Here is a 15,197-nt window from a genome sequence, read left to right as displayed (position 1 = left end):
CTTCACTGGCTTGTTTCAAAGCTTATTAGTCCAGTAAGGTCTAAAATGAAATGGTGAACAATCCTGAGATCCAAATGGGAGGAAAGAGTAAACAGGTCAACACAGAGAAGATAGAAAGAACCTCGGAGAGCTGTTGTGATAGTAGCACAAGTTCGTCAGCTGCATTGCTTTGCCAACTATTTTCTTTTAGTACCATCGCCAAGCCCCTTCAAGAAAATATTTAATATCAACAAATTTCACAGTGATACTTTCTGTTGTGACTGCGCTTTATAAGATGAATTATTGAGGTCAGTCAACGGAAAGACGGCGAACCTCCAGGGGGGCCGACCAGCAGGACTAATGCACTAATTTCCTAATTTTATTCTTTTTGCACAATGACGCATTTATGACAGTTAGGGAGCACAGTGCAACTTTAGTGCTTGTTTTGCATCAAATTCCATTTCTGCCTGCTCAGATTGCCACTATAAGCAAATGAAAGGCCTTTTGTGGAGCTATAGTTTCTTGGAGCCACATGCATACAGACTTGAGATCTTAAACAATACAAGAAGTTGTACTGAATCTCAAAATATATACATCCCTTATTTTCTCAAAAGGGTGGCCATGGGTGTGTTAGTAGCCAAATGATGAGGATGAATACCATATAACCGTAATATTCACAGTTTGATTCCAGCCAAGAACTCGTGTTGTTTGTCCTGTCCCTAATTCTAAAAAAAAACACTCAAACTGAAAGGCATTGTTAATTTTAATGGATCTGATGATAAAAATTTAGCTTTTAAACAGACTTAAATATATAAGGTAAATGATGTCTGCACACCCATAAAACATTAAACTGGAAATGTTGCATTGTTCTGCAAAGTGAAATGTTACAGCTATTGAAAATAAATAATAATAAAGGCAGTGACATAATATTCCATAAGCATCAACTGGGCAACCATAATGCTAAATAAGAAAAGCAACAGCATTAATGAAAAGAAAGTGAAATCAGGAGTGGCATACAAAGCTATAAAATCCTTTTCATACTCTGAAAAATACACTGACATAAGTGTATGTCCATGGTATTTACATGTTTAATGCTGCTAAAGCTTCTGAGCACTCGGATAAAGAGAATTAAATCGTCGTCGCACCGCTGAGTATTTTTCACATCACAGCAACCGATAGGAAATGAGTCTGTGACTGCAGAGTTGTTTGTCAGGCAGTGGGAACCTTGACTTGAGATTCGGCTGCTCAACAATATCTGATTACAGCAGATTCTTTAATCCCGCTAAAGCCATTTTTAGACATGGGGTACGAAGCACGACTGTCTTCACCTTAAAATATTCAGACATATTCCATATATAAAGCTTCCGTTTGGCTTCATTTCAGATGCGTCTGTGTAATCATTGATCAATGTAAAAACTCATTCTGCCATTTATACCTTAAATATGTCATACCATGACTACACCATGAACTCAATTTAGAATTGATTCTTGATTTTAAACTTTATCTAAAAATTGAACATGGGCACTAGTTTTAGTCTTGCTGTTAACAAACTGGTCTCATGTGAATCACTATATGCCACTATCGTCTGTAACAGTCCTCATTTGCTCAGCAGATCATGGTTGACTGAAAGTGTTCATATTGTTTGCTGGCTTGTTTTCTAGTGCTAGAGCATAGGTCAACAATAGGTGGACCACAGTCTGGATCTGGGACCTGTTCTATACGGACCCAGACCTATTATTTCTATTTTTGCTTTCCGTCTTTACAGTAGTAAATCCTGGCAGCATATGGAAGAGCTTACTTCTGTCACGGAACAAGAGAAAGTGGGGTGGGGAAAGTGGGGGGAAAAGAGTAAAAGGAGGTGTTAAAGCTGTTTAGTTGTTAATAATTGATGATATTGCTTATATGTGAAATGTAGTTAAGAAAGCACTTTATTTATTTATAAGCATATATATTCAAAAGCTCTTAAATGCAAAACTTATTTTGCTTGAAACAAGAAAAGAACATTAGTATTTTTATATTATTATTATTATTTTATTATTAGAGTACCCTCCAGTTCAATGGGAAAATTTGTAATAAACATTGTTGAAATACTATGGATTGTACTTCTGTTATTATAGGGTCAGTTTTGACTGCATACAGATGTTAATACATCTACTAGGCTATTTCAAAATGGCACTGAATGATAACACATGTTAGACATTATGATTTTTAGGACCTTTGCTTAAGGAAATTCTCTCTAACTGGACCTCTGTGCTAGAGTTTGCTGCATTAGTGCAGGGTGTTAGCTTATAAATTCACATAATAGTCAATACTTTAGTTTTGTCTTGGAAAGCAAATTATTTTGTCCTTTTTTAAAGTTATTAAATCTGTCTGACTAAGGCAGCAGGATATACAGCACTAGACAGTGTAGATAATGTTCAGATAGCACAGATTACAGTTGGAAAAGTTACTGTAGATAAGAATAAGGACATTAAGATGGCATGGAGGAAATTTATTACAATGTAGGTGTGTGCAATCTGACAAGCTCATAAACATTGTATTAAAGGCTGTAGCTTTTGACTTGTTAATACATTTAAATTCAAATAAATCAACTTTTGTAATATGGATGAGAAATATTTTTTCAGAACGAGTGACCAAAGAAGTTATCAATAAGAGGTTGTAAGAGCTTATTCTCTTTTTATTGTCTTGACTCTTTCCATATGCAAATTCCTCCGTGTCTAAGGGACCATCTGATCTGTATGGAGCTCTGGCCGTCAGATAAGCATCGTCTTGCCTACACAACCTCGCTGCTGCTCTTCCAATACTGCCTGCCACTTCTGCTGGTGCTCCTCTGCTACCTCAGGATCTTCCTACGCCTGAAACGACGCAGGTCAAGCAGCTTTACTTTCTCTCATAGTGTGAGAGCATCTTTGTGTCATTCTATCAAGATAACATTTTTTGGGTGCTATGTTTATGTATTACATTGTCATAATTCTGCCTTAGGTGAGATATGATATTTCACAGTGGATTGTATGAAAATAGGCATCATGCTGTTTTGTGCAGGGACATGCTGGAGCGCAGTAGGAGGACACGGGGAGCCCAGAGGATAAACGTTATGCTCTTAGCCATCGTCATAGCCTTCGCTTTGTGCTGGCTGCCTCTGAATGTCTTCAACACAGTGTTTGACTGGCACCACCAGGCCCTACCCGACTGCCAGCATGATGCTGTTTTCTCTGCTTGCCACCTAACAGCGATGACCTCCACTTGCATTAACCCTGTGGTGTACGGCTTCCTCAACAGCAACTTCCAGAGGGAGCTGAAGTCAACACTGCAGCGCTGCCAGTGTGGCAGCCAGGCAGCAGAAAGCTACGAGAGCTTCCCTCTCTCCACTGTGGGCAGTGAGGGCTTGACGAAAGCTACCTCCCTCAACAGGATGGGATCAGAGTCTTCCCCGAGACCTGAGATCAGCTCAGCAATTCCAGCCAAAACAATACCAGCTAACACCTAATAATAATGAGAACTGTCAAGCTCTGAGTAGCTGGGAAGAAAATGGCTTGAGAGTAACTGAAACCTGAACAGTGGATAACAATCATTTCCCAAGCAGCTTTCTGAGATCTATCAAATACAACTTCACTTCATATTCATAACTTTCCTGAGAGAGCTGCACAGCTTATTTACTCAGGCTGACTGTTTGTAGACAGGAAAGGACAAAGTCATTAGTTGACGGAGCTTTATATTCCAGACTATGAGACAGAAATGTTGTGAATGGATTCAAAGAAATGGAGAATGTTGAGAAAACAGCAGAGTTGTTACAATTGACCACTTGCTATGTCTGCTCACTTAGTTAATGTTGCAGTGGCAGCTGGTAACAAAATTTAACGGGGGGATGAAGTGTTGGGGGGGGGCAAACAAACTGAAACCAGACTCAATAAAAACAACACAACACACAATATGCCAATGTTGTAGCCGTCATCCAGCTGCTGAGCAATGCTAAGCCTGCTGCAAAAATCTAGCCTCCTTGTGTCTAAGTGACTGTGGGAACTTTCATGTTTCTCATAGCAAGAGCTGGAGAAGCCCCGGGTGGAAGCTCGTCCTCGATCACTTGACAGCTGCTGAATCTGTTAATCGAGTCGGTCCGGCCCGAGCTCCCTTTTTTTCTTTGAGCGAACACCTTGTGAAAGGGTGTGTTTATAAAGAAATTATTGAATTTGCAGCAGTTCCACCTGAAGCCGTATCTTTGCCAGTCAAGTTGCAGCGGAAGTAACTCGGTGGCGGTGGATGTACCTGAGATGGTGTCGAGTCGATCACATTTGATTAAAAAAACTCAAATCAATACCTACTGGCTGTAAATAAAAGCGGGAGAGTCTTTGAGTGTCACAACAAACCAGATAGAATTGTTGGTTCATTTATTTATCTCTTTTTAATTTTCATCAATGGAGGTGGGGTCAGCTCAAACTGTGGTCCAGCTGGTGCAGACTAGGCACAAGGAAACAAGATGGTTAATTGACTTTCAGTGCATTTGCCTCTAATGGTTTGTCTTAAAGAGGGAAAATGGAACCCACCGAGACAAGTTCAGGTGTATAGCAGCATTTTCCTCCTTTAGTAAAAATCAGTTATGTAAAAAAAAAAAAAACAGGCAAGACCCAGTGTTTTTAAAACAAAGAGGTTTACTTTCCTAATCCACCAGAATGCTCCAGGTCCACAGTTATCTGCGTCCGCTCTCTTCTCAGTCCATGCAGGGATCAGTGTCAGGAAGACAAAGAAACAAGAGGCAGAGGTGTCTCTGCTCTATCTCTGCCAACAGCCCAGTTTGCTTTGATTGCAGATTGGGAAATACTTGACATCGTTGCTAGAGAGGAGTCTTGAGCTCTGCCTTCCCCTGTGGCAATGTCCTGACGCATGTACTGAACACTGAACCTGATTCAACTCAAACAAAAGAATGAAACCAGGCAAATTTAAATGTGGCACTGCAAACAAGTCAGATTAAATAGTGCACATGCGGATCATTCTCACTGACGGTCCCATAACTAGCAGCCATTGTTGCCATGAATTGTGGTATGGTAGATGTAAGGTCCAATGGCTTGTGAGTAGTGATGTCTCATGACCACCCAGCCAGTTTGTATATTTCTCACAGTTGCCATCTCCTTTGTACTTTCCCTGTTCTTGTGGTCACTATAGTATACTTTGCTTGCTCTGTTAATATGATTTTCCTGATATTACATAGCTGTCACTGTCTGTGGGATCCGACATTCTTATACAAACCAGCTACATCTGACACTATTCAATTCAATTTTATTTGTATAGCACCAAATCATAATATACATTATCTCAAGGCACATAGACGTTTTCTAGGTGAGGACTGCATGATTTCTTTTCCACTGTGACATCTGCACACCAACCTTCGTTAATGTAGAAGCAGATTCTGACTCCCTTCATTTTTTTCCTGATAGCGCCGTTACGCGGTCCGCTCAGGGGAGTTGGAAGCCCAGCAGATGCAGTGTGCTGTCTCAACTTATTGTTCTTCTTTCTATTTGACTCTACCTGTTTATCTATATTGGCTACCTGTTTGTATGAATTTTAGAGCGATATAAATATTAGACAAATGAAATGTATTTACATTATGTACTACAGTACAACAGTTGTGTATACAAAGGACTGATGATCCATACTAGGTCATCACAATAGATGGTGTATGTAAAAGTTTGACTTGTTTAATTACTTATTGCTCAGTAACAAAGGAAATTGGCAAATGACAAAATCAAGAATCCAATAAGATCATAATGTTGTTATAAGTATTCATATTTATATGAATTCATGTGAAATTGTCTTGAAATAAATCTCCAATATAATTCATCACTAGTAACATTATGAAAATTACAATATAGCTAAACATCGTCGCTGTCTCTGCCATGATGTGCTTTGCGTGCAGTAAGGGATTTGGGCTCTGGTTGGCCATGTCATGTGACATGACATCACTATTCCCGATCTATGGGAACATACCGCTATAATATTGTAGAGTTGCAACCCTCGCAAATGCAAGGTTGCCATCATTTGAGAATGAAATGCATAGCTGTTCTGGAGGCAGTGGTTCCATGATGTCAGCCAGAAGTAGAAGAATCAATTTTGTAGGCTGAAATGGCAGATTGTGGGAGATTACAGATTCGAGCTGTTTATGTTATTCTAAACTCTGGTGTAAGGGCTTACACAGTATTTGTGATCTGTAACCACACATAATAATGTAGCTAGCCAATGAAATGTTAACTTAACCTTGGAGCTAATACTAAGTAGGTGAGTAGGTATGCTAACATTTTCACTGTAAACATAAGCAGATATAAAGAGAATAATTCATCATATACCTTTTTGCTCCTCCTTTTGAAAAGGGGATGATAATGTACAACCTTCCAAACTCTTCACATACAGACCTGATATAAGTCGTGGTATAACAGTCGTGCATTGTTTCAAACAGAAACTAAACTTTTTTTGGACATTTGGACATTTCGTTGTTTGTGAGTTGGGATTATCAAAAGGTCAATTGTATAAAAATATAGAAAAGGTGGATGAAAGAGGTGAGACAGAAATAAAGAAGAAAACTCACTTAAAGGTCCAGTGTGTAATATTTAGGTAAAAGGGATCCATTGGCAGATATTTAATGTAAAATAATCCTCATGATGTTTTCACTAGTTCATTTCATCTAAATTGTATTAATTGTAATTTTCTTTACCCTAAAAAAGACCCTTTATATTTAAATACTTTATATTTACATGGAGGGGACCCTCTCTATGGAGGCCACCATGTTTTTTACATTAGTCCAGACTGGACAAACTAAACACCTTTTGAGTTTTTATGACAACTGAAGCTACCACAGGTTCTTGTTCATGTTTGGAAGGGGAGGGTGAGGTGAGGGGTGTTCAGCTTCAACATGCAATTTCAACAGTAGATATCACAAAATTCTACACACTGAACCTTTAATGAACTCAAACCTGACAAGTTGAAAGAATCTGAAGAATGTTTTAAACTGTGGAATTCAAAACAACTTGCTGAGATACATGTGTTTTATATGTAACTTTCAGATTTTATCCCTATGATTGTAAACAATGTTGATAAGCATGTCATAGTGAGTGCAGTGGTTTTAATCAGTAGTTGACTTAAATACAGTTGAAGTGAACACTGTATTATATAACTCAAGTGTTCTTTCTAAAGAGAGTTTAGACTTGAATTGACTCTCTCCTGTTTTCAGTGGCTGAGTTATGAAAATGATAAAGTGTACGAGTGATGTAGCTATTACTGATGCCAGTCAGCCTTAATTGTTTTCTGAATGAGATGTATATTTGTAGAAATGTTTAAAAAATCCACTTAGGAGGTTCATATTTATTATATTTGCAATTTCTGTTAAAGGCTGAATGTACGAGCATAAATATACACTAAGAGAGGCAGTTATGCAACTTTATCTATTCAATGCACAATATTCACATTAATATCTATTTATATTTACAGCATCTGTTCAATGCACAATATTTAGCTTCTCAGTTCAACAATATGCTACTGCAGCACAATGTGTTTAAATAGGCTTTGCCTTAATACAGCTATAAGTACGACTATTTCCTTGTGTAAAAGTAGTCCTGTATACTCAAATAAAAACCAGTACTATACAGGATGAAGCTGTGCATCTTCTGCTCCTATATTATAATATTTCAAAATAAAATGCATTTTTTAAACAAATGATTGGATTCAATCAACAGAAAGGCTGGTCTGCCTTTATTTTAAAACATATACAGAAAGCGTTGCAACCCTTATGTTTGTGACATGAATTCATCAGATAAACATTAAAACTCGGTTTAAAGATCATTTTCTCTGTTTATTCTGCTGTGAAATACAAAGTTTATCTGTCTGTCACAAACATATGTATTTTCAACACTTCCTGAACCCGTTTCAAAGTAAAACCACTCCAAAGTTTCACTTTCTGAATCCATTCATTTGTTCTAACAGGGCTTTGATTTTTTTCACAAGACCAGAAGATGTAAGTCTTCATACCGTAGAGTCCTGACATTTAGTTTAGTCCATTACATGACTAGTATTAAGGGAAATGCAGTAGATGAACCAGCAGCTTCCACTGCCTGTGTGAACAACAGACAACTGACACACAGCTGATCTGCAGCAAATGAGTCAGTGAGTCCAGAAAGTTTGGGGATCAACAGTGAAGACAGTGAGATTGCAGAGATTGACTAGAAGATCGCAATCGATGGGTGGGTGACCACTGGTCTAAATGAACATTGGTGCAAAAGTTTAAAGGATTTCCTTCAGGTGTTCACAGGGCAATGCCTATTTCGTGAGGTCACAGTGGCCGTAAATCTTTGAATCCAAGTGAATGTTTGTACCAATTGAATTGGAATACATTCTCTGAAGCTGATTTTAATCGTGTTCGAGAAAAATAGAAACATATTTTGTGAGGTTATTTTGTGAGGCATAAATACAGAGAAACCTGCATGTGACAACATTCGGGACACTCGTGTCTCTAAAGGGGCCTGATTCTCTTTTATAGATTCATTAATTATTCCCTGGGGAAACAACGACAATGTTGAGAAACACCATCTCGTAATCTGAAAGTCAAAAAAATCCTGGATTTGCCTGATCCGGATCTGAATCGGTTCACAGGTTCTTCCAGCATCGGTCCACCAAGTTTCATGGAAATCCGTTTTGTTGTTTTTGTGTAATTTTTTTTTTTTTTTTTTACAAATAAACAGTACCAAGCATATGTCTGACAATCATATCACTTATTCTAAATGTTTTGATAAAATCTACTGAGCCTACAGACAAATACTACCCTCATTTATATAAAGTTTTATTTATCAATCCAGGGAAAATTATTAAGGGTGAAATTTGTTTCCCAGTCTTTACAGGCAAACAACCATGATTATACAGTAAGACTCACATCCATTCTGTAAACACTAAAGAAAACAGAATCAGAATCAGATCAGAATCAGAATTCTTTTATTTGCCAGGTATGTTTGCACATACAGGAAATTGCCTTGGTGTAATTGGTGCACTACTTATGTACATAAAACAACAATGTAGAAAAACAACAATATATAAGAAATTGTATAAAATAAAATAGAATAAAATAAAATAAAATAAAGTAAAGTATATACATATATGCAGTAACAGAGTAGAATAGTCAGGTTTACAATCAGACGTAAAACACATTTTAGAAACATGTTTTAACAGAATCATCAGTAGATCTGCTACAGTAAGTAAATCGGACTTATCTATCAACCCTTGAGCAAAACTCCTTTGAAAATCTTATAATCAGCCTCATCCATCCAAGCTTGAAATCATATAAACCAATACATCTAGTTATCATATATCGTCCGCCTGCCCCTTACACTGAATTTCTATCTGAATTCTCTGAATTTCTATCAGAGCTAGTTCTTAGGACAGATAATCAATTATAGTAGGTGACTTCAACATTCATATAGATATTTCCAACGACAGCCCTAGTTCAGCTTTCAACTCAATAATAGACTCAATTGGTTACACTCAATAAACCCACCCACTGTCTGAAACACACTCTTGATCTTGTTCTGACATGGGCTTAGACATTGAAAATGTAATAATATTTCCCCAAAACCCTCTTCTGTCTGACCATTTTTTAATTACATTTGAATTTAGAATTATTGGCTACACTGATTCTGGACAGAAATTCTATTATAGTCTGTGTTTATCTGATAAAACTGTGAATAAATTTAAAGAACTGCTTCCTTCTACACTTACCTCTCAGCCATGTGTCAGTACAATACAGGAACGTTATCAAAACTTTATCCCCACACTAGTTGATAACTTAGTTAATAGTACAGCAACCTCCTCCCCATGAATAGCACAGATACATTGTCTTGTCCAGAAACCACAGAACCACCTGTAGCACCAGATTTATGTTTGAACCAATTTTCTTCCATTGATCTTCCTGAACTGACCTTATTAGTTTCATCATGTAAACCAACAACTTGTCAATTAGACTCTGTCCTAACTGGACTTTTTAAGGAAGTTTTCCCCCTAACTGACAGTTCCATATTAAATCAGATTAACATAACGTCTGTTAACCAGCTACATACCACAAGCTTTTAGGGTAGCTGTTACTAAACCTCTGCTTAAAAAGCCCACTCTTGATCCAGAGGTTTCAGCTAATTATAGACCCATATCAAACCTGCCCTTCATTTCCAAAATCCTAGAAAAAGCTGTTTCTAACCAGCTGTGTGATTACTCAGATAGTAGCGGTTTGTTGGAAAACTTTCAGTCAAGATTTAGAATCCATCACAGCACAGAAACAGCACTGTTAAAAGTCACTAATGACCTTTTCATGGCATCAGATGATGGACTTGTCTCTGTACTAGTCCTGTTGGATCATAGTGCAGCATTTGACACCATAGATAATGTTAACGTCAACAATGACCCCTCCATGCACAAGCAAGTTAGTCATGGAGTTCCACAAGGTTCTGTCCTTGGACGATACTCTTCACCTTATAATTTATATGCTCCCCTTAGGCAACATCATGAGAAAGCAACATGTACACTTCCCTTGTTACGCAGAGGACACCCAGCTGTACATTTCTATGAAGCCTGATGAATCTAATCACTTAGTTCAACTTCCAGAATGTCTCAAGAACATCAAGGCCTGGATGAGCCAAAACTTCTTACTTCTAAAAATTCAGACAAAACTGAGGTTGTTGTAATCGGCCCTAAACATCTCAGAGAATCCCTGTCTGACCAGATAGTTACCTTGGATGGTATTAGTTTGGCCTCCAGCTCCACTGTGAGGAACCTTGGGACATGTCATTTGACCCACATATAAAACAAGTCTCTAGGACAGCTTTCTTCCATTTATTAAGGAAATTTGAAACATCCTGTCTCAGAAGGATGCTGAAAAACTAGTCCACGCATTCGTTACCTCTAGACGAGATTACTGTAATTCTTTATTATCAGGATGCCCCAGGAAGACTGTAAAAAGTCTCCAGTTGGTCCAAAATGCTGCAGCACGAGTGCTGACAGGAACTAGAAGGAGAGATCATATTACTCCTGTCTTAGCTTCTCTACATTGGCTCCCTGTAAATGAATGAATAGAATTCAAGATCCCGCTCCTCACATTTAAAGCCCTTAATAATCAAGCCCCTTCATATGTCAAAGAGTTGATAACACCGTACTATCCAAATAGTTCACTTCGTTCCCAAAACACAGGCTCTCTTGTGGTTCCAAGAGTCTGTAAGAGTAGAACAGGACTGCTGGGGGAACTCCCATCAAGCACTGAGCACTTCTCACCCACCCCCACCCACATTCATTTATTTATTTGAATACATGTCAATAACTATGTTCATTTTTATAGTAGTCCATAGTCCCTCTCTCTCATTTCAGAAGAGCTGCAATCAAAGCTCAGACAATGGAAAAGATGACAGAAATGTGAAAGTTCTATTTGAGACGTGAGAAAGTTTCTAAACGCTAGTTCGGTCATAGGTTTATGTTCGCCAGCAACATTTACACCTCAGAGAAAAATGTCATGTTCTGCGTTTCCACTCAGATTTCAATGCATATGAAAACACTGATAAATGTAAATGATCCTCACTTCTAAATATTGGGCTTCATGTGGGCCCTGTCCATGCTCTCATGACTGTAGAAGCTCACTGAAGCAGGTACACAGTAATGTGGGGTATGTGGGTAACAAACTAATATGCCAGGTGTTTGTTAAAATCGGTCATCCACCTTTCATTTCAGCCTGGTGAGATGCTCCCTCAATCAGTGTGTGTGACTTTCACAAAGAGCAAGTGTGTGTGTGTGCGTGTGTGTGTGTGTGTGTGTGTGTGTGTGTGCTATCACAGGTAACCAAGGAAACAAGTTGACGGGAGGAGACGGCGGTGCTTCCCATTTTAGCGTTCAGCCACAAGCAGAGACAAAAAAAGAAGAAAAATCTAACATCCCTGCTTCCTCTCTCCTCAGGCATCATCACTTTCCAAGTCCAGTCGAGCTCCTTGTCTCATTCTTCTGAAATGAAATCCTTCAGCTTCCCCTGTTAAAATTCTGTCTCTCTATTTATTCTTTTTATAAATTAAACTAATGCAAATGTATGCAAAGTGAGTCACTCATGTGAAAGCAGAGCAAATCCATCTGCAGTTCAGGGCTGCTGTGTTTTGCAGGCAAGTTGTGTTGTGCAGTTGTGTACATTGTCAAACTGCTGCTGCATTGTGTTACACACTCGCCCCCCCCCCCACATCCAGCAGTCCTGTTGTCAGGGACTTGGACAGCTGCTGGGAAAAATCTTATCTTGTCTCTGTGTACATGTCAAGTCAAATCACAGGGATTTCTGCTGTGTCGTCGTCACTGCAGCTAAGTAAGACAAAGCCTTGCTCAAAGTGGCTGTCGTCATCGGACACAGTCATTCTCTCTGGGATTTCCTGCTATGGTTGCTGAGCAGCGTGATGCAAAATTGTCTCCGAAAAGAATCCGCTGGCACAGTAAGCCTCTCTAATTGAGGTTTAAGATTTAAGATGAGCTGGTTATGTTCAAGAAGTGTTTGGACCACACAATGCAACGTTCAATGGAGTTTATTGTCCGATCAACAAAGGTGACATGAGGATGAGAAACTGGAGAGCGAATGATTCGCTCACAGAATCCAGTCTGCGAGGAGGGTTGGCAGGAGAACCGAAAGATTGATACCTGGAGGACAACGAGGAGAAGCACAGTCAGTATTGGGTATATTACACAGGAACAAAAACTCTGATTCTACTAAACAGAGCGGCCGAGAATAAATAACTACTGGTTCACTGCTGGACAGGACAGTCCCACCATCTGATATCAGTCACAGGCCTTGATCCCAATGTAGTTAGTTCTTTTATCTCACAGCTACTTTCCCCTTGGATTTCATAATTGTGTTACTGTATCACCATCAGCTGAGATAAAGATACTGCATGTATGATTATAATATGAGACCGAATCCATGTCAATATGTAAAATACAGCAGACACAGTATTAATGATGTTTTGGATTGAAGTCAGCTATGTCGTCATCAGATCATATTTAACACAACCACCGTTCACTGTTAAACTTACAGCAAGTTGTTATGGAGAAGCTAAAATGAAAGGCTGTCGTCTCACTGATTATGTTTTGTCATGAGTCATGTCATGAACCCATCTCTCAGAGGTACAACAACAGAAGGGACAGAGGCCAGAAAGATAGAAACCATCAATATAAATGGCTTGTATTTATATAAATTGTTTTTATTCATATAGCACTTTTCTAGTCATGATGACCACTCAAAGCGCTTTACAGTACAGTTTGCCATTATCCCATTCACACACATTCATACAGTGCATCTATTAGCAGCACTTTTTTTTTTCCTGTGAGGGGCAATTTGGGGTTCACCATCTTACCCAAGGACACTTTGACAGATGGGGAAGACTGGGGATTGAGCTGCCGACCTTCTGGTTTACAGAGGACTGCTCCACCCCTCAGCCACAGCCTCCCTCATGGCTGACAATAGAAGCAATGATGACTGGAGAGTAAAAAAACTCCCTCTTAAGAGAACGAAACCTCTAGAACCAGACAAAGATCAATGTCAGCGGCCATTTGCCTCGACCGGTTGGGGTGAGTGGAGAAAAATATGGAAGAGAGGTGGGTGGAAAAGAGGGAAGAGACTTAAACAAGAGAAAGACAGACAAAGAACAGTTGTGTAAACATTTTTAAGCTCTGTCAGACTGGTTGTTATATTGAAAATAATAAGGTTGATATTTATGGATGTAATGATAGGAGCACATCAGGTTAAGACTTGGTTTCAGGGTTAGGGTCTCATGTTGTGGTTTGCAGGTGGACCCGAATGCAGGAGCAAAGCAGGAGGCACGTCCAATTCAAAACCAGACTTTGTTAAACACAAAATAAGAGGGCAGGCCGAGCAGGAAACAAACTCAAACTGCTCAGGGAAAACATGGCTGGATAATGAATCAGAAGCGGACAGAGAATAACAGGCAGAGACTAAACAGCTAAACAGACGACTCAAAGACAGAAGTGCGGACTTCACTTGAATACAAATTGATCTGATGACACTCTAGAGACACGACAAACAGGTGAAACAAACCAAAGCAAGCAACAATCAAAACTGGAGGGAAACACACAAAGGCAGGAAGTGTGTGTGTGTGTGTGTGTACGTGCACAGTCACACTGAGAGTCATCATGTATGGTCCCTACAGTCACACTAAACTAAATTTAATGAGTGTTTAAATTAAGGAGAAAAGTGTAAACCATATACATATATTCTTTCCTGATAATATAGTAGGTGTAATAAAGGTCTATGCTGGGACTGAGCTGCTGACAGCCTCAGCCAGTTACATCTCTGCTATGGAATGTGGGGACAGTCGGGCACCAGCCTCATCTGTATACTGCACGAGCCCTGGAAAAGTTTTCCTTTTGGTTTTGTCGGCTGTTGAGCAGGGTGTGTGGTGTGGCAACACAAGTAAACCAAACCAAGGTTCTGGTAAAAGGAACAATAATTTATTATACAAAAATAATCACCACAGGGAACTATGAGCGGTGCCCAAGCAAAGAAAACATAAATCAAAACGTGCAGCAACACTATGCTATCACAGAAACCGAATTCTAAGCTACTCTACATGGTGTGGCACCTACTCCTTACCTAGTGATTTTAAAAGGTGGAAGGCTACTTGGTGGAAATGTTAATGAGTGTCTTACCTGTTCACCTTTCCCCTGTGCGTGAGGCAAAATTGAACAAAAGCACTGCACCGAGTACAGACCAGCAAACAAGAAATACAGAAACAACACAACTCTGACCAAACACACCACCATCTAGGAAACGACACAGATAACCAACAAGCCAACTCAAAAACAGTACCTCTGCCTCCCTCTCTGGCTCTCTCGCTCAGAAAAAGGGCTTCACACACAAACACAGCGCACATAAATGGGTGGCGGTGGCGTCCTCTGATTGGCAGACAGGGCCAGTGGGATGATTGGACACAGATGGGCTTGAGTGACTGATCACCTGGGGAGAAAACAGAGGAACAGAACAGAACACACATACACCACACTGACACAAGAGGGGGACGTAACAGTGACATGAGAAAGGCTTTCTGTCTATTGGTGTGTGAAACAAAGAATGTAACGATGGAGTGTGACACACCTCATTCTCCACAATCATCTATTACACACACCCACCTTAGTAGGGAGCCTATTTAAGCAGAGAGAAATTTCCC

At 39.3% G+C, this 15,197-nt stretch overlaps 1 protein-coding gene across 1 annotated transcript in view; it reads left to right on the top strand.

Moving 5' to 3' along the window:
- Window positions 1-8,832, top strand: part of LOC109626171 (neuropeptide Y receptor type 1-like) — a 29,324-nt gene extending 20,492 nt beyond the window's left edge. Inside the window, exons 4-5 of the mRNA XM_020081879.2 lie at window positions 2,702-2,848; window positions 3,022-8,832. Of these exons, the coding sequence (XP_019937438.1) occupies window positions 2,702-2,848; window positions 3,022-3,466 (592 nt within the window). The 3' untranslated portion in view covers window positions 3,467-8,832. The remainder of the gene's footprint in view (window positions 1-2,701; window positions 2,849-3,021) is intronic.
- The last annotated feature ends 6,365 nt before the right edge of the window (window positions 8,833-15,197 follow it).

This window comes from Paralichthys olivaceus, chromosome 18 (assembly GCF_024713975.1).
Source record: "Paralichthys olivaceus isolate ysfri-2021 chromosome 18, ASM2471397v2, whole genome shotgun sequence".
Classification (NCBI taxonomy): domain Eukaryota; kingdom Metazoa; phylum Chordata; class Actinopteri; order Pleuronectiformes; family Paralichthyidae; genus Paralichthys; species Paralichthys olivaceus.
Note: the sequence above shows the minus strand (reverse complement) of the source record. Positions and strands in the feature narration are given on the sequence as shown.